We start from the raw sequence: 19,393 nt of genomic DNA on the forward strand, positions 1-19,393 counted from the left end.
AACAATAGGATTTAAACAATGTTAAATGTAGCATCAGTAATATTGAAAGTAATGAGAAATGCTGGTATGCTTTCTACTGAAATATCTGCTCCATAGTTGTATCTATAGTATTTTTCATTTTTTCCCCTTTGAACATTCTATGAATTCTGTATACCTTTGTATACAGAATTATACAAATAATCTTTGCAAGTGTGAAAATTCTAGGACATAAAATTAAGCAATTCTGTTCTTTTTTTTAAAAAAAATAATAATTCAGAGATTCCTGGTGAAAGTATTTTAAAAATGATAGAATTAGATGAGAATACTTACCAAAAGATAGTCAGTGGTACATAAAAAGGGATGTGACTTTTCCTTTAGCAGATTTTCTTATGTATTTAAGTACCAGACAGTCCCTGAATTTCTCTCCCTACTTCCCTTCCTCCCTCTCTTCCTCCCTTCCCTCCCTCCTTCCTTCTCTCCCTGCCACCTTCCCTCCTATAGATAGACATCTCCATAGGAGTGAGAGACATAATTAACACACAAAACAATTTCAGGTAGCATTAGGTGCTAAGAAGAACAATGAAGTGGACAAAGGGACAGAGAGTCCTGAGTTGGGCACGTATTGTTCCGGGTAGAGGGAGAGGGAGCTAAGCTCCCCAGGTGTCAGGGAAGGCCTTTTTGTAGGAGAAGCATTAGAGCAGAGCCCCAACTGGAGGGAGGAGGAGCCAGGGGGAGGTTAAGGGAGGAGCACACCTGGTACAGGAACAAGTGCAAAAGCCAGATGGGAAAACAGGAAGAAGTGTGGTACGTCTGGGGAGAACAAGACGCCACTGTGTTGGAGTGGACGGGGCAAGAGGGAGAGTGGGAGGAGATGGCGTCCCAGGGACAAGGACACTGGCTACCTCTGAGTGTGTGCTGTCAGCTACTGGAGGGTATTGAGCAAGAATTGATATGATCTGATATCCATAAGATCTCTCTGGCTGCCTCATGGGGAACAGGCAGTGTGATGGAGCATAAAAGACCACGACAATAGCTGACAACGGCTTAGACCAGGGCTGTAGCCTGGAGGGTGCTGAGAAGCGGTCCTCAAATTGTAAATAATTGATATCTGTTTCTGTAACAATACTGCCCATTTGAGGAGCTGGGGATAAAATGAAAAAGATCGTAGGGATATTGTGGTTTCTCTGCTGGGTGCAGAATGGTACATACTCATAACTCTGTGTGCTCCTACACTAGTGTGTTGTACTCTTCAAGTGGGTTTCCTTTGAGGAGGAGTGACCAAAAGTCATTGCTTTACAAAATAGAATGGAATAAGCTGAAGTCAAAACTGGCAGCATGTGGGTTTGTATGTCTTTCTGTTTGGAAAGATTTTTCCAAACTGCAATGTTTTTCTCCCCAAACACTATGCATGGGAATTCCACATCTTTCCCGGCTTTCATGGGTTTGCAAATGGAATTAACCCCGTGTATTTGTCAGGCATTGCTGTAATCAGATTTGCTTTTTTTTAATAGCAGTTCCCATGACCAAAGTTTTATTTGAGAATTAGGTCTTTTGTTCTCAACATGCTCACTACATGGGTATGTAAACATTTGCTGTGTGGAAGGGATGGTTGTTTGTTTTCTTAAGCATCGCGTGGCAGGGGTCTGGGTGCCCATGATAGTGGTGAGCAATGGGCTGGCCCCAGCTCTGTGCCACTCTACCCTCATTCTCCCCTTCAAAGTCACTGTCACACCCACGCATGTGTGTCCATATCTCACGTGGCCTGATTGCCCTCCCCCTTCCATGTGCCCAGAACCCCTAGACATGGTGTACAGGAACCAGCAAAAAAGGCAGGATAGCACACAGTGAAAATGCGTGCCAGCGGACAGCCATGGGGATGAAAATCAAGTGGCATCGGCTGCCAAGATGGTAGGAAATCCCTAGAGGTCATTATACCCTAGAAGTTTAATGACATTCAGCAGCATGTTGTGTTAAGGGAAAATACTTTCTGGTATGCAAAGATGCAAGAAAAGCCAAAAGGAACAATGATCTAAAGATCTCGTTATCTAACATCGGCTAGATTACTTTGTCCAGTTCTTGGGTTTATCACTAAGTAGCAGAAGGCCAAAGAGAAAGTTATAAAGATGAATGAATGATGAGTGTGGAAGACCTCCAAGGAGCAGTTAAAAGGAAACCGGGGTGATTGCCCTCAGAGAACAAATGGACCTCCCTCACATACAAAAGACAATGGGTTGTCTGTTCCCACTGAGTCCAGGAAAAGAAAAAGTGAGCCGATAATCTGAGATGAGGACTGTAATTAGCTTTAAGAATGAAAAGCCCTTTGGCTGTTCTAAAGAGATTATTATTATCATCAGAGTTAGCAGTATTATTTTTCCTCTGTAGCGTTTTATACTCTTCAAAGACCTTTTACTCAAAATATACTGCTACATGGGCCTATAAAGGTCCTAGCTGACTGGGATTGAGATGTCACAGCTGCTGTCACCTCAGGTGTGCACCGTGGCACAGGGCCAGGATCTTCCCGGCACACAGGCCACACGGGAAGTGTCCAATCATGGCCTTTCAACTCTCCACCTGGAGGAATAGAGTTTGGTTGTTTTATGACGCTGACTGTGTATGTCTTCAGAATAAAGATCAGAAAGTCATTTTTCTTTCCCTGTTGCAAAGATAGATAGGGAGACCTTAACAGATCAAATGAAATAAGAGATCTTAACAGTAAAGAGGGCTCACAAGTTCTGATAGGCACAGCTCTTCACCGAGTGCCTATGAACTACCACATGGGTAGAGAAAACAATCTTGGCTCCCTTTTTGCAAAGGGGAGAAAAGCAGGCTGGGATGATACCTATTTTATTTTGCCTCTTGGTGTGGGCATAGGCAGACTTTTAGAACTGTTGTAATATACGGTGGATTATATTTTGATAAAATACTGTATTAATTATGTAAGTGGAGTCCAGATTTTTAATAGTTCTGCGTAATACCTGACTATCAGTGTTTCTGAATTCTTGGGAGAATTTATTGTACCTACAGATTACAGTGTTTTGGAGACATGATTAATAATACAAGCTTTTATTTTGGGTGGCCCAGGGAACAGATGTTGCAAATACTACTCAGGATAACAGAAGCTGTCATGCAGAAGCCAAAGGATAAACAAATAAAGGACTTGTTTGCCCAGAGCTTGGCAGGGTTACTGTTTAGGGTAAGTCTTTTTTATTAAAACATGAAACATAAAATGAATCCAATTTTACAGCAAATTAGTTTTAATCATTGAGAATTTTAAGAGCAACATTAAATTGACTTTAAATTTCTAGTAATTTAATGAGAAATTTTGCTTCTTGGCTTTGTCCCGGGGGTTGTAATCTGTTCTCTGCAGTTGGCGCTGGGCTTCTTTTAGGCTTTCCCACTTCTCTGCCATCTACTTCCTCTTTTGGTTTGCTTGAGGTTGGCAGAAGTTAGGAAGATGACAAGGGCCGGTGACTTTGGTGGTGGGCTAGGTGGATTTGAAGAAGTTAGGGGGATGACGGATGAATGGAAGCAAGGAAGTGGGAGTGAGGCCATGGGTAGTCTGGGCAGGAAATAAGAATGCGAGAGCCATCTGTGTGTAGGGTCCTGGTCTTTAAAGCCACAGGCCCAGACAGGATTGCCCAGGGAGAGAGTCCTTGTAACAGAGGGAGGAGGGCGAGGACACAACTGGTGGAGGAGAAGGAGCGGCCAGAGAGAGAGGAGGAGAACCACAGAAGCGTGTGACCTGGACACCTGGGACACAGTGTTGGCCCTGAGGAGAAAGGCCAGTTGACCACTGGTCTTGACAAGCTGTAAGCGTCTGAGATTGTAGGCAATTCTGGGGTGGGGGTGGGGGGGTGGGAGGGGTAGCGTAGTACAGCCCACTTGGATGATGGAGAGAACTTGAGAACTGGGCAGTGAGGAAGCAAGTGTTGCAAGGCTTTGCAGAGGTATTGCTGAAGAAGGTAGGAGAGAAAGGGAAGGTAGGTGGAGTGGGGGCCTCTGTTGGGGGGCAGGTTTAAGGTGAGTGGTATTAAGGTATGTTTGCTTGCCAGTGGGATGGTCCATTGAGGGAGAACAGGATAGTTTGGGAGAGAAAGAGGATAACTGCAGAAATGAAGTCCTGGATAAGGCGAGGAGGTGAGGTGAGGTGAGGTGAGGATGGCCGGGCTGGCCTTAGGTGGGAGCGGAGAGCCCAGGAAACAGCTGTTTTTCTTGCATCACATGTGGTGAGAAGGGTCGAGAACATGAGTTGCCTGGACGGGCTGTTAACCCAGGTACCCCCCAGAGTGGGGAGGGAAGAGTAGGTAGACGACGAACTGCCTGGGAAAGTGGAAGTTTTCAGGGGTCCTGGGGATGGTACTGCTGTGTTGCTCTGGAAAGCATTCTTATTTATAGGGTGCATAGAATTTATGAAGCATTTCTCAAAGAGAATGGTGTGAAAAGGTTCTAGAAAAATGTGACATTCTACATAAAGAAAGGCATTAGTTTGGATGGCCAGACTTTGAATGAATCGAAAGGAGAAAGCATAGTGGGTCATGAATTGGCAGACAGTTGCAGGGAGGAGAAGCTAACTCACCCCCCAACCCCCCTCCAGTCAACCTGAAGATGGATTTGAAGGATACATCTAGAATATAGGTAGGATATATAGTGAAGGTGACAAAAAGAGAAATTAATTGAATAGACATAAGAGAACCCAGTTGCTCATATTAATTTTTAATAATTTCATGTAATTAAAGGATCTCAGTGTTGATGCAAAGTGTATGAGAGGCTTGTACTCACTTGTCCCCAAAAAAGATAATCAGTTTTACTCTGATTGTGTTGCCTGGTTACTGATTACATGAAGTGGCTTGACGCATTCTTTCGCCTGTGTCCAGGGCTTTGCCCTTCTGGTGCCTCAAAGGTGGCACTGACCCTGCTTTGCTTCCTGCCTGGACATACAGACATGGTGCTCACTCTGCTCTGACTCATGGAGAGTCTCAGGGTCGGCATCTCTGTGGGCTCCCGGCTCTAATGGGCCTGGGCCTCCATCTGGACCTGCACTGGAACCAGCGTCGGCCGCGTGCCACTCCCTGGTCCTCAGCAGCTGCCTGCCCTTCACCTATTATGTGTGCTGGAATTAGAGAGAGAACTTATTCACAGATTAAGCAAAAATCCATTCTGGAGTTGTGTTTTTGGCTTGTTTTTGTTTTGTTTTTGGAAAAATAATCCCCTCATTAATGGGGATATTTTGTCAGATCTTACTTAAAGATTAGTATGAAGTCAACAATTATAAATGGTTTTGATGTTGTTGTTATTATTTTGGCATTGGTTAAATGAAGAACTAACCATAAAATAGTGAGAAAAGGGTAAGCTTTTTGGAGTCAGATTCTGTGTTCCCATCCTGCTCTGCCCCTTCCTGGCTGTGTGGCCTCGAACAAATCATTTTATCTTGCTGAGGCTCTTTCTTCATCTGTCACAGTCAGGAAGGATACCTTCCTCCCTTGAAGGTTGCACAGGGATCAGAGTGGATTCACTTGAGACTGATGACCATCTCTTGAGCTCCCAAGTCTTTTTGTGAAATCCAAGAGGAGAGAAAAATGCTAACAGTCTGAACAGATCTGTCGAGCATCACAAGGGAATCATCTTAGTCTAATACTCAATAGACATGCTCTCTGATTAGTATCCACTTGATCATGTAGACTGTCTAAAACTCCCAGTACTTTTTCTTACTCTTTAATTTGAATAAGAAGACTGTTAAAGGAGGCAGGAAATTTTAAGTTGCTATTATCTTTTTATCTTTTCCTAATTTTTCCTTCAGTGTTTTTTTTCTTTGTCAGTAGGTAATCTTGGTTGACAAATTTCCTTCAAATGATGGTTGAGTTTTACTTAGTCTTAGATATTTACCAAACAAGGAGTTGTCCCTTTTCAGGGTGATTGCCCTAAGTGATGTTTTACTCAGTTGTCAGTAGGAAAGGTGACCTTATGCTTTGAGCTCTGAAGGTTTACCAGGGAACTGGCTATATCCCTTCTATTTATATATGAGCCATTATTTTCAATTTATGTAGTCCCCTTAAGTTGGTGAGTAGAGAACTATAGGAAATGGTTGGTTAGCAAATATGTGTAAGAAAAGGAGTAATTCATGACTTAAGGTGTTTATATATATAGCTGTGTGCCAGGATATATTTGATAAAGAATTGAATTTCAGCACTGAAGGAGCTTGGAGATGATCTTACTCAACTCTTTTATTATTATTTTTTAATTAAATTCCGTTTCATTGAAATATATTCACATAGCATACAGTCATCCATGGTGTACAATCAGCTGTTCACAGTACCATTATATAGTTATGCATTCATCACCACAATCTATTTCTGAACAATTTCCTTACATCAGAAAGAATCAGAATAAGAATAAAAAATCAAAGTAAAAAAAGAACACCCATGTCATCCCCCCATCCCACCCTATTTTTCATTTAGTTTTTGTCCCCATTTTTCTACTCACCCATCCATATACCACATAAAGGGAGTGTGATCCACAAGGTTTTCACAGTCACACTGTCACCCCTTGTAATCTACATTGTTATACAATCATCTTCAAGAGTCCAGACTACTGGGTTTGATTTTGAAAGTTTCAGGTATTTACTTCTAGCTATTCCAATACATTAAAACCTAAGAGGTGTTATCTGTATAGTGCATAAGAATGTCTACCAGAGTGAGCTCTCGACTCCATTTGAAATCTCTCAGCCACTGAAACTTTATTTCATTTCATTTTGCATCCCCCTTTTGGTCAAGATGCCGGGTCCAGATTCATCCCTGGGAGTCATATCCTGCGTTGCCAGGGAGATTTACACCCCTGGGAGTTGGGTCCCACGTTGGGGGGAGGGGAGTGAGTTCACCTGCTGAGATGGCTCAGTTAAACAGAGGAAGAGCCACATCTGAGCAACAAAGAGGTACTCAGAGGGAAACTCTTAGGCACAATTATTTACAAGTTTAGCCCCTCCTTTGCAGTAACAAGCTTCCTAAGGGCAAGTCCCATGATAGAGGGCTCAGCACATCAAACCACCGGTCCTAATGTTTGTGACATCAGCATCAGTCCAGGTGAGGAAGTCCAACACTTCTGCACTTTCCCCCAGCTCTTTATTGGGGGGCCCTGTAAATATGTTTTTATTCTCTGCCCAAAGTACTTTGGGATATGTCACTATTTCACTCTAACCTATACTAACCTACCATATCTCACTTTCTAGTCAAAGTTCCATGTAATTGTGGTGTTTGAACAATATGGATTTAGAAAATATAGATCCTGCACCAAATAGACATCTCTTCCCTTGGTCTCACATGGAAGTTGAAGTTTTAAAACACAGTCAGTTTCAACCTTTACCCTTTGGCCCAGTTTGCCCTTGTCTTAACCAGATCTGCTTCATTCATATCGCTAATTGAAGTCTGGGATCTTTTTCAGCTTTTTTTTTTTTTTTAAACAGTTGCTGTATGCGCTAATACTACCATTCATATCTGCCAAGCTCTAGCTCTGAGTTTCAGGTGTCACAGAGATACCCATTATTCCAAAGATCAGTCAGGTTATACATTAAGGGATCAACATCTCAAAGTTTGGAGATAGCCATTACAATTCAGGAATAGATTTGACTGTGGTAAGAGCTTATAATCTAGAGACCATTACAATAATCGCTCCCCTCTTAGACTGTGTTCTAAGGTTCAGTTCTGAGTTTACACATTGTAGTTAATCCATATTGGTGAGGCATTATAGTGTTTGCCTTTATTTCTGGTGTACTTCACTCAAAATGCTGTATACAGGATCCATTCACCTCCTTGTGTCTCACAGCTTCACTCCTCCTTGTAGTTGTTCAATATTCCATTGTATGCGCATACCACAGTTCACCATTCTGTTCCTCAGTCTGTGTACTCTTAGGCTCCCTCCATCCATTGCAAATCATGATTACTGCCTCCATGAACACCAGTGTGCAAATGTCCATTCATGTCTCTGCTCTCAGGTCTTCCGATGACATACCCCATAATGAGGTTGCAGGACCTTATGATCCTCACATACTTAGCTTTTTGTGGAACCACCACACTGACCTTCAGAAAGGCTACACCATTTTTCCTGTTTATCAACTATAGATAGGTACATCCCTCTTTCCATGTTTTCTCCAACACTTTTACTCATATATATTTTTTCCTACAATTTTATAGAGTTATATTCACATTTATCCACAGTGTACAGTCAGTCATTCATGGTATCATCATAAAGTTGTAGATTTATCACCACAGTCAGCACTTGAACATATTGATTACTTAAAAAAAGTTAGGTTTTTTTTTTAAGTGAATAATAAAAAGGATGATAAAAAGAAAAATAACATGTCATATAATACAATATAATAGTAAGGACAGCAAACAACACCTCTACCAAGAATCCTGTATCCCTCCCTTATATCCCCCTCTCATACACACTTAGCATTGGTGTATTGCCTTTGTTACATTTAATGGAAGCATATTACAGTGTTACTGTTGACCATAGACTCCAGTTTGCTTTGATTATGTTTTTTCCCAAATACCGTCCCTTTTTCAACACTCTGCATGGTTGACATTCATTTGCTATCCCTCATGCAAAAACATTTTTATATTTGTACATTTAGTAACAGTTATTGGCCTCTCCAGTTTTTGCCAAGTTATACAGTCCCAGTCTTTATCATCTATCTTTACCTCTGGTGTCATACATTCTCCTATCCCACCTCCTTCAGCTTTACTCACAGACATCTTTGTTTCATGTACTTAAAATACTGTGCTACCGTCACACAGTATTATATCTGTTTCTGGATTTATACAATCAATCCTGCTAAACATTCTGTAGTCCTTCAGCATCAAATGCCCAATCTCTACCCTCTTTCTATCTCCTGGTAGCCTGTGTTGTCAGCTTTTAACTCAAAGTTTGTTCATTAATGTTTGTTCATATTAGTGAGACCATACAGTATCTGTCCTTTTGTTTCTGGCTAACTTCGCTCGACATAATGTCCTCAAGGTTCATCCACGTTATTATATGATCCATGTCTTTGTTCCATCTTATAGCTGCATAATATTCCATCATGTGTATATACAGTTTTTTTATCCACTCATCTGTTGATGGACATTTGGGCTATTTCCATCTCTTGGCAGTCATGAATAATGCTGCACTAAGCATCAGTTTACAAATGTCCGTTTGTGTCTTCAGTTTCAGTTCCTCTGAGTATATACCTAGCAATGGAATAGCTGGGTCATGTGGCAAATCTATACTTAGCTTCCTGAGGAACCTCCAAACTGTCTTCCAGAGTGGGTGCACCATTCTACATTCGCACCAACAATGAATAAGTTTGCCTCTGTCTCCATATCCTCTCCAGCACTTATCATTTTCTGTTTTTTTTTTTTTGGAAATGGCCATTTGGTAGGTGTAAGATGATATCTCATTGTGGTTTTGATTTGCATTTCCCTAATAGCCAGTGAAGTTGAGCATTTTTTCATATGTTTTTGAGCCATTTGTATTTCCTCTTCAGAAAAGTGTCTGTCCATGTCTTTTGCCCATTTTTTAATTGGGTTTTTTGTCTTTCTGTTGTTGGTTTGTCGGATCCATTTATATATTCGGGATATTAAACCCTTATCTGATATGTGGTTTCCAAATATCATCTCCCATTGAGTAGGTTGCCTTTTTACTTTTCTGACAGAGTCCTTTGGTGTACAAAAGTGTTTAATTTTGAGGAGCTCCCGTTTGTCTATTTGTTCTTTGGTTGTTCGCGCCTTGGGTGTGAGGTCTAGGAAACCACGTCCTATCACAAGATCTTTAAGATATTGCCCTACATTTTCTTCTAAGAGTCTTATGGTCTTGTTGCTAATGTTTAGGTCTTTGATCCATTTTGAGTTAATTTTTGTGTAAGGTGTTAGAGAGGTGTCCTCTTTCATTCTTTTGGAAATGGATATCCATTTCTCCAAACAGCATTTATTAAAGAGGCTGCTCTGTCCCAGTTGCTTTGACTTGACTGCCTTATCAAAGATCAATTGTCCATAGGTGCGAGGGTCTACTTCTGAACCCTCAGTTCGATTCCATTGGTTGGTATATCTACCCTTATGCCAATACCATGCTGTTTTGAGCACTGTAGCTTTGTAATATGTTTCAAAGTCAGGTAGTGTGAGACGTCCCACTTTGTTCCTCTTTCTCAAGATATTTTTGGCTATTCGGGGTAGCTTGCCCTTCCAAATAAATTTGGTTGTTGGTTTTTCTATTTCTGTAAAATAAGTTCTTGGGATTTTAATTGGTATTGCATTGAATCTATAAATCAGTTTAGGTAAAATTGCATCTTAACTATATTTAGTCTTCCAACCCATGAACATGGTATGTTCTTCCATTTTTTAAGGTCCTGGTCAATTACTTTTAGCAGTTTCTTATAGTTTTCTGTGTAAAGGTCTTTTGTGTCCTTGGTTAAGTTTATTCCTAAATAATTGATTCTTTTGGTTGCTATTGTAAATGGGATTTTTTTTCTTGATTTCCTCCTCTTGTTGCACATTACTTGTGTATAAGAACGCTACAGATTTTTGTGTGTTGATTTTGTAGCCTGCCACTTTGCTGTATACATTGACTAGTTCTAGTAGTTTTGCTTTAGATTTTTCTGGATTTTCTACATATAGAATCATGTCGTCTGCAAATAGTGACAGTTTTGCTTCTTCCTCTCCAGTTTGGATGCCTTTTATTTCTTTTCCTTGCTTAATTGCTCTAGCTAGCACTTCCAGTACAATGTTGAATAACAGTGGTGACAGTGGGCATCCCTGTCATGTTCCTGATCTTAGAGGGAAAGCTTTCAGTCTGTCCCTATTGAGTATGATGTTAGCTGTGGGTTTTTCATATATCGCCTTTATCATATTGAAAAAGTTCCCTTCTATTCCTATCCTTTGAAGTGTTTTCATCAGGTAAGGATGTTGAATTTTGTCAAATGCCTTTTCTGCATTGATCGAAATGATCATGTGGTTCTTCTGCTTTGATTAATTGATTTTCTTGTATTGAACCAGCCTTGCATACCTGGAATAAATACCACCTGGTCATGGTGTATAATTCTTTTAATTGCTGCTGGATTTGATTTGCAAGTATTTTGTTGAGGATTTTTGCATCTATATTCATTAAAGAGATTGGTCTATAATTTTCTTTTTTTGTAGTATCTTTGATTTTGTTATTAGGGTGATGTTGGCTTCATAGAATGAGTTAGGTAGCTTTCCCTCTTAATTTTTTTGAAGAGTTTGAGCAGGATTGGTACTAATTCTTTCTTGAATGCTTGGTAGAATTCACATGTGAAGCCATCTGGTCCTGGGCTTTTCCTTTTTCAGAGCTTTTTGATGACTGACTCAATCTCTTTACTTGTGATTGGTTTATTGATGTCATCTGTTTCTTCTTGAGTCAATGTTGATTGTTTATGCTTTTCTAGGAAGTTGTCCATTTCATCTAAGTTGTCTAGTTTACTAGCATATAGTTGCTCATAGTATCTTTCATTATCTCCTTAATTTCTGCAGGGTCAGTCATTATGTTTCCTTTCCCATTTCTGATTGCATTTATTTACATCCACTCTCTCTTTTTTTCTTTTTGTTAGCCTAGCCAGCAGTCCATCAATTTTATTGATTTTCTCAAAGAACCAACTTCTCATTTTGTTTATTCTCTCTATTGTTTTCCTGTTCTTAATTTCATTTATTTCTGCTCTAATCTTTGTTATTTCTTCCCTTCTGTTTGCTTTGGGGTTAGTTTGCTGTTCTGTCTCTAATTCCGCCAGATGAATGGTTAATTCTTCAATTTTTGCTCTCTCTTCTCTTTTAATATAGGCATTTACAGCAATAAATTTCCCTCTCAGCACTGCCTTTGCTGCATCCCATAAGTTTTGATATGTTGTGTTTTCATTGTCATTTGCCTCAAGGTATTTACTAATTTCTCTTGTAATTTTTTCCTTTACCCACCGGTTTTCTAAGAGGTTGTTGTTTAGCCTCCATATGTTTGTGAATTTTATGACCTTCTGTCTTTTATTTATTTCCAACTTCATTCCACTATGATCTGAGAAAGTGTTTTGTATAATATCAATATTTTTAAATTTGTTGAGACTTGCTTTGTGACCCAACATGTGGTCTATGCTAGAGACTGTTCCATGAGCACTTGAGGAAAGTGCATCCTGCTGTTGTTGGATGTAGTGTTCTATATATGTCTGTCAAGTCTAGTTGATTTATCGTACAATTCAGCATCTCCGTTTCTTTCTTGATCCTCTGTCTAGATGTTCTATCCATTGATGAGAGTGGTGTATTGAAGTCTCCAACTATTATTGTCGAGGTGTCTACTTCTCCTTTCAGTGATTTCAGTGTTTGTCTCATGAATTTTGGGGCATTCTGGCTTGGTGCATAAATATTTATGATTGTTAATGTTTTCTTGGTGAATTGACCCTTTTATTAATATATAGTGTCCTTCTTCAATTGTTTTACTTTTGACGTCTAATTTGTCTGATATTAATATAGCAACTCTCGCTTTTTTCTGGTTGTTGTTTGCATGAAATAGCTTTTTCCAACCTTTCACTTTCAGCCTATTTTTGTCCTTGTGTCTAAGGTGAGTTTCTTGTAGACAGCATGTAGATGGGTCCTGTTTTTTTAATCCATTCTGCCAGTCTGTGTCTTTTTATTGGGGAGTTTAATCCACTTACATTTAGTGTTATTACTGTAAGGGCAGTACTTTCTTCTATCATTTTGTCTTTTGGTTTTATTTTTCATATCTTATTTTTTCCTTTCTCTCCTTTTACCTTTCCTGATAATCTTCATTTCTGCGCTCTTCTCCAACTCTCTCTCTCCTGTCTTTTCCTATCAGCCTGTAGCACTCCCTTTAGTATTTCTTGTAGCACTGGTCTCTTATTCACAAACTCTCTGTGTCTTTTTGCCTGAAAATGTTTTAATCTCTCCCTCATTTTTGAAGGACAGTTTTGCCGGATATAGAATTCTTGGTTGGAAGTTTTTCTCTTTCAGTATCTTAAATATATCATGCCACTGTCTTCTTGCCTCCGTGGCTTCTGCAGAGAAATCTGTACATAGTCTTATTGAGCTTCCCTTGTATGTGATGGATTGCTTTTCTCTTGCTGCTTTCAGAATTCTTTGTCTTTGGCAATGGACAATCTGATCAGTAAGTATTTTGGGGTAGGTCTATTGGGATCTATTCTGTTTAGGGTACGCTGTACTTCTTGAATCTCTAATTTTCTCTCTTTCATAATACTTGGGAAATTTTCAATGAATATTTCTTCTGTTACTCTTTCTGTCCCTTTTCCCCTCTCTTCTCCTTCCAGGATACCCATAACGTGTATATTCATGATTTCATGTTGTCACTCAGCTCCCTAAGACCCTGCTCTTATTTTTCCATTTTTTTCACCATCTGTTCTTTTGTGTGTATGAATTCAAATGTCTTGACTTCCAGTTTGCTGATACTTACTTCTGCCTGTTCAAATCTACCGTCATGTCCCTCCATTGTGTTTTTCATCTCCTCCATTGTGGCCTTCATTCCCATGAGTTCTGCTGTTTGTTTCTTCAAGTTTATGAATTCTTCTTTGTGGTCATCCAGTGTCTTCTTTATGTCCTTCATCTCTTTTGCTATATCTTCCTTCAGTTCATTGAATTGATTTAGCATTAGTTGTCTCAACTCCTGTATCTCGGTTGAACTATTAGTTTGTTACTTTGCCTGGTCCATATTTTTGTGTTTCCTAGTATGGCTTGTTATCTTAAGTTGTCTAGGCATTTGATTTTCTTGATTAGTTTATTCTGGAGCTCATTTTCTCTCTTTTACCTAGGGGTTTCTTGTTGGTTGGCTTTGTTCTCTGACCTCTGTTGTTCTGTTCAACTTATTCTAGACCTCTAACTTCTTTTTAGTTGATCAGAATTTTTCGCCTCTTGTTTTTCTGTTTCTTGCCCTGTCTCTATGTAGCCTTTTTGTGAGAGGGTCTCCTCAGATTGGTCGACCCCAGTCAGATTTTCCCAGTCTAGAGAGGCCCAGGTCTCATGAGGAGGGTATGGAGTTTTCCTGAGAATGAGACCCTCCTATGAGGCCCCTAGAATTGATGCTTTTCCTCTCCTGTCCAGCAGGTGGCACTTGCCAGCCCACAGCTCCCCCACCAGTGTAAGGAGGTGTGGAGCCTTTAGTTCTCCTGGTGACTGATCCTGTCGGGGGCATGGCTGACTGAAGCCAGAATCTGAATTCCAGCCCCTGGGGTCTGAGTTCCCAGAAGGAGTACTGCCAGTTGAGCTGGACCTCCCTCCACTCTCCGAATCCTAGGAACTCCAGTTGTCTCTCAGAGGCACTATTTCCTTCTCCCCTCTCCTCTTTGTGGCATCTCCAGGTAGATTCCTTGGTCATCCTGAGTTGCCAGTTAAAGAACAGGGGTGGAGACTTTCTTCAGAAGTGAATCTGGAATTCAAAGATGTTCTGGGTACTCTTGTCTCCCCCAAAGCCTAGCCTAGTCCTTCAACTTGGGCTTTCTGCTAGAAAATAACCACATATGTTACTTTTAGATTAAAAAAATAGAAAAGAAAAGCAAGAAAAAAGGAAAAAAAAAAAAAAGGAGTCCCTTTTAAAAGCCATTCCCCAACCTGGAAGTTTTGTCGGTGTCAGAATAGAGCATTTAAAGATGTAACTCTTTTACTTTTAGTGAAAAATATGAGTCTCAGAAAGGCCAAGCAACTTGTCCAAGATCAGAAAGTTAGTGGCAGAACCAAGAGTCCAGGGCTTTCCACTTAGGAAAGGGTAATTTTTTAGAAAGATGGCCTGCTTTCATATCCAAAGGTGCTGCCCCTTGCCCCCCACCAAGACTGTCTTTTCTAATTTTGCTCTGGATGTAAACATTGTTTGTTGTGAATTATGATGGTGATTCAAAAAATCCATGCAAGTATTTGTGATATGTGCTTAGAGGAATTTTATAAGCTGGAAGAAGTCATTCTGCCCTTGTTTATAAGTAGTAAGGTGAAACCAATCCAAGCTTCCCATTGTAGGGCACTTAACACCCTAAAATGGCTGCTTTTTCTCCTGAAGCAACTACTATAGTGAAATATGAGGCCAAGTCCTAGTAACATTACCAGCTTCTGCTTTCTCTTGCTCATCTAAGATTATATTTTCCTTCTAATTTTTATTAATGTTGTATTTATCACTCTATGTTTATGACCTCAGACTCATTTTGGAAACAAGAGTGTAAAAGTAAATAAACAGAAGATGATACTTTATTCCAAATAAAAATATTTGTCATAATAAAATCATTTTAATTTTTTTCTTCCCTATTATCCTTAATTTAAAAAACTTCATTTTAGAATCAGATTATTAACTATGAGTATGTAAAATCTTGTTCTCAATGTAGTTACCTACTTTAGCTCTACTTTAACCTTTTTACCTCTTGCACCAAGTAAAATGTCAAGAACAGGTACATTGCAGAAGGATCGCTTTAAATATGATTTTTCAAGTAATCAGAACAGGCTTGCCTAATTACAGACAGGTTTCTATTTCTTGCAGTTTTCCTGTGTCTATGCTAAGGAAAAATTTTTTCTTCTAAAACATATATATATATGTGTGTGTATATATATATATATATATATATATGCATAATTTGGGGGGAATATGAAGCAAATTCACTCCTACCCCATGCCCAGTCCAATTCCTGACACCCTTGGTGAGCACATTGGCATCTGGATTGGATTGAGTTATTTGCAGGCTGCACCTTAACTAGTACATTTAGCTCTGACAACATGTCAGGGAATTAAACTGAATTTGGGTGGAAGAATTTCTTCTAATAAGATTAGGAAATCATTTGGGGCTCATCTGAGATAGTCGTGGCTATGTGGAGATTTGAAGAGATGCATTTTTTTATTTGAGTTTTAAAGGACATGAAATATTTTGGTGGAGATAAGGAATTGGGCAATTTCAAGGTAAGGAAATATCCAGAATATACACATGCTTGTTTTGTAGGATTGCCCACTGTGGCAAGTTTTAGTGTTTATGGACCTTAAGACAAATGGAGATACACAGAGAAGTGAACAGAGTCTTAAGGAAGGGAGTGGGCATGGAAGGAACTGAGGCTGGATGGTGTAGCCCAGGCCCAGTCAGGTAGGATTTTAGAGACGTATTTTAAGAAATTTAGATATTTTCTGGAGGATAGTGGTAGCTACCTGAAGAGATAACTATGAACAGATAACTATGGCCTTGGGAGGAGAATGTAGGTAGGGATGGTGACAACTCTAGTTGAGAGAAAAGGTGAACAAATCTCAGAAAATGCCAGTGCACATGGTGAGAAGTGGATGGATTAGAGAAAGATTGCAGGAATGGTATTGAAAGGACGTTGTGATCAGCTGAGGGAAAATGAAGAATGAGGAGTCACGGGTGGTGTTCAGGGTTGTGGCTCTGGCATCTCGGTCTAGGGTTATCCCATTGAAATATGAAGTAAAGGAGGGGGTGCAAATTTGAAGTGAATGAAGTTGAATTCCTTTTGCTGTTATGTTATGTTATCGGTTCCTGTGGGATGTCTGAGGAGAGCTATCTAGTAAGCAGATCGATAGATCAAGGTCAGAAACCAGCAAAGAGAGCTGGGCTGGACACGGAGATTCAAAGATCATCAGCACATAGACTGATAACTGGAGCCATGGCGGAAGGTGGCATGGCAACAGAAGGGCAAAAGCCAGAGTGGTCAGTTGAGAATTGAGCAAGTATAGAGTATTCTTTCAAAAGGATACTCTATTCTTCAGCTTCGGAGGGATAGGAAAAAACTAGTGTGCTAGTTGTGGCGGGGTGTGGATGGGTGGGTGGGGAATCTGGGTTCAAGGGAAATTTTTGGTTTGTTTTTAAAATGAGGAAGAATTGTTTAAATGCCAATGGGGAGAATTGGGGGAATAGGAGAGGCTGGAGAGGAAAGAGGTTAAGAGAAACACAACAGCTCAGAGGAAGGAGTCCAGCACGAGGTGGTCAGGGGAGAAGCAGCAGGCAGAGGAGAAGCTGAGCATGAGTGCAAGTGTAGGTCCTGTGGGTGGAGGTTGAGGGAGTGCTCATTTAATGGTTTCCATTTCCTCTCAAGTCTGCAGTAAGTTCATCTGCTAAAAATGAGGGAGGAGACGGTGGGATAGGAGGTTTAGAGGAGGAGGGGTAGCCATTATGGAGAGCAAGGGAAAGAGCTGTCTCAGGAAATTGAAGAGCTGTCATGGAGAGGGCTTTCTTTGCCTTCTCCCTCGTTATAGCCAGACCCAGCCACAGACACTGAAATAAAGCTGTTCATAATGATAACTAATTTCACAGTGGCTCAAATCCTGATTACACCCAGTCAGGTGAATTTTGAAAAGCTAAATGAGAAACAACAGCCCAAAGCTCTTTTTATTTTAAAACTCACTTCATTAATAGTAATTTAAAATATTTTGTAACAAATAATATTTTTCCCAGATGAAGATGGCTGAATTCTCTTGTTGGTTGGTTGGTTTTAGACACTCATTGTGGCTTGGATCCGGGCAAGCCTCTGCGTGTTCATTTCTCGAGAGCTCTGGGATGACTTTCTTGGTGTGCTGTCTTCCCTCACGGAGTGGGAGGAACTCATCAACGAGTGGGCCAACATCATGGACTCCTTGACGGCAGTGCTGGCGAAAACTGTCTATGGAGTGGAGATGACAAACCTACCTCTGGATAAATTAAGTGAGCAAAAGGAAAAGAAGCAAAGAGGCAAAGGTATTTCCACTCTTACAGGGAAATGCCAGATGTTGGGGACTGGGGAGGAGTTTTTACATCTAAGCAAATAGTGTGTGCAATTTCCTAACAACCAGCTCCCTAGTGCTATTCCCTTAATGGTGGCATTAGATTGTGCCTCATGTCAGTCTTCCTCCTCAATGAGTCTGATGAATTGCTTTAGAGGCTGGGGAAGAAGATGAAGTAGCAGCAGCAGCAGCAGCAGTAAGGACCAGTGCTCTGTACCAAGTATCTCTCTTCATCCTCCTGGTAGCCCCACAAAGTCGATACTATTATAACCCCCATTTCACAGACAAAGAACCCGCCTCCTGAAATTCTTGTCATCCACCCACCACTCCCAAAATATTCTCTTCCTTCCCACTGTGTGAATACTGATTCCCTGGAAGAGATGGACTTGTCTCATGAAGGCAAACCCAACTGTAAAAACCCTATTTTTTGGAATGGTACCAAACACACAATTATTTAATTAATAATAATGACCTATATATCTGATTTATTTATTGTATTGCTATTCTGAAAACAGATTTAAATATTCATTGTAGAAATATTTGCCTTCTAAGCACCAGATGAGTGAAAACAAAATACACAGCCACATCGTTCCTGAGGGGACATGGCTAGGTCTCTCCATCTCTTTCCTCCTGTCTTTGAGATCCTTGACCTTTGACCAGAGTAATAGGAGAGCAGAGAAGAGAAGTTGGTCTCAGAGCTACATCTTTTTATTGCTCTGGAACTTTGCTAAAATAGGATTTTGTATTATTTGTAGATATTCATAGTCCTTGCTCACTAAACTGACTACATTAAGGTTTATAGGCATTGATTTCTCTTAGGGATTTGTGTAGCGGAATGATTGGTCTACGGGATAGAATACTGTCTTAACATCAGTGTCTCTTTTTTGAGTTTATAAGCAGTGAGTGGTTTTTGGAGGATCCTGGGACAAGTGGCATAACTTCATTTGACATTGTTCTTGCATATTGAAGTGTATACTATGAAGATATGATGATTTTCAAGAGACTGTTGGAGATTGTTGAAAAGTACTTTGGCAACAGGAATTTTTAGATTACTGATTTATGAATAACTTCCTAAATTGGAATATAGAGGAGTGGTACCTAATTTGCAACAAGGGAATCTGCTGATTATATATAATTGTATGTACCGAGTTTTCTGAGCAACACAGTCCAGGAAATGACTAACAATGAAGGCTTTAGATTATTTTTCTTGTCTTATCTTTTATCAGGCTGTGTTCTAGATTCTCAGAAAGGGACCGCAGTAGGGAGATCCTTTTCTCTCAGCTGGAGGAGCCACCCAGATATGACCGAGCCCATGAGATTCCGGAGCGCCACCACATCTGGAGCACCGGGAGTTGAGAAAGCAAGAAACCGTGTTCGCCAAAAGGCATCTGGTAAACATTTATGTAAATACTTCTCAAAGTTCTGTTTGCTGTATAAAATGGATTTAAAAGAATCAAATGTTTTAAATGGCTTTCAGTTCCACTCAGAACTTACAGAGTTAAATAATTCACAACTTTTCTTGAAGGAAATGTCTCCAGATCTTCTTAACTTTTTGTTCCTGTTACTTTCTAATCCCAGTTTTTGGTATTTATTTCTAAATCCTCCTTTTCGTAAAGGAACTTGAGATGCTACTGTTGAGTGAGAATTGTGCAAAATAGAGAAAATGGAGGTTTTGTTTGAACCTT

At 40.1% G+C, this 19,393-nt stretch overlaps 1 protein-coding gene across 6 annotated transcripts in view; it reads left to right on the forward strand.

Annotated features, from left to right (window-relative positions):
- The window catches only part of RALGAPA2 (Ral GTPase activating protein catalytic subunit alpha 2), a 323,126-nt gene that overhangs the window by 102,830 nt on the left and 200,903 nt on the right, over nucleotides 1-19,393 (forward strand). For all 6 annotated transcript variants that reach the window (XM_037811966.1, XM_037811965.1, XM_037811963.1 and 3 more), the window contains 3 exons: nucleotides 3,061-3,172; nucleotides 17,445-17,682; nucleotides 18,935-19,099. In XM_037811966.1, the coding sequence (XP_037667894.1) occupies nucleotides 3,061-3,172; nucleotides 17,445-17,682; nucleotides 18,935-19,099 (515 nt within the window). The remainder of the gene's footprint in view (nucleotides 1-3,060; nucleotides 3,173-17,444; nucleotides 17,683-18,934; nucleotides 19,100-19,393) is intronic.

This window comes from Choloepus didactylus, chromosome 19, assembly GCF_015220235.1.
Source record: "Choloepus didactylus isolate mChoDid1 chromosome 19, mChoDid1.pri, whole genome shotgun sequence".
NCBI lineage: Eukaryota > Metazoa > Chordata > Mammalia > Pilosa > Megalonychidae > Choloepus > Choloepus didactylus.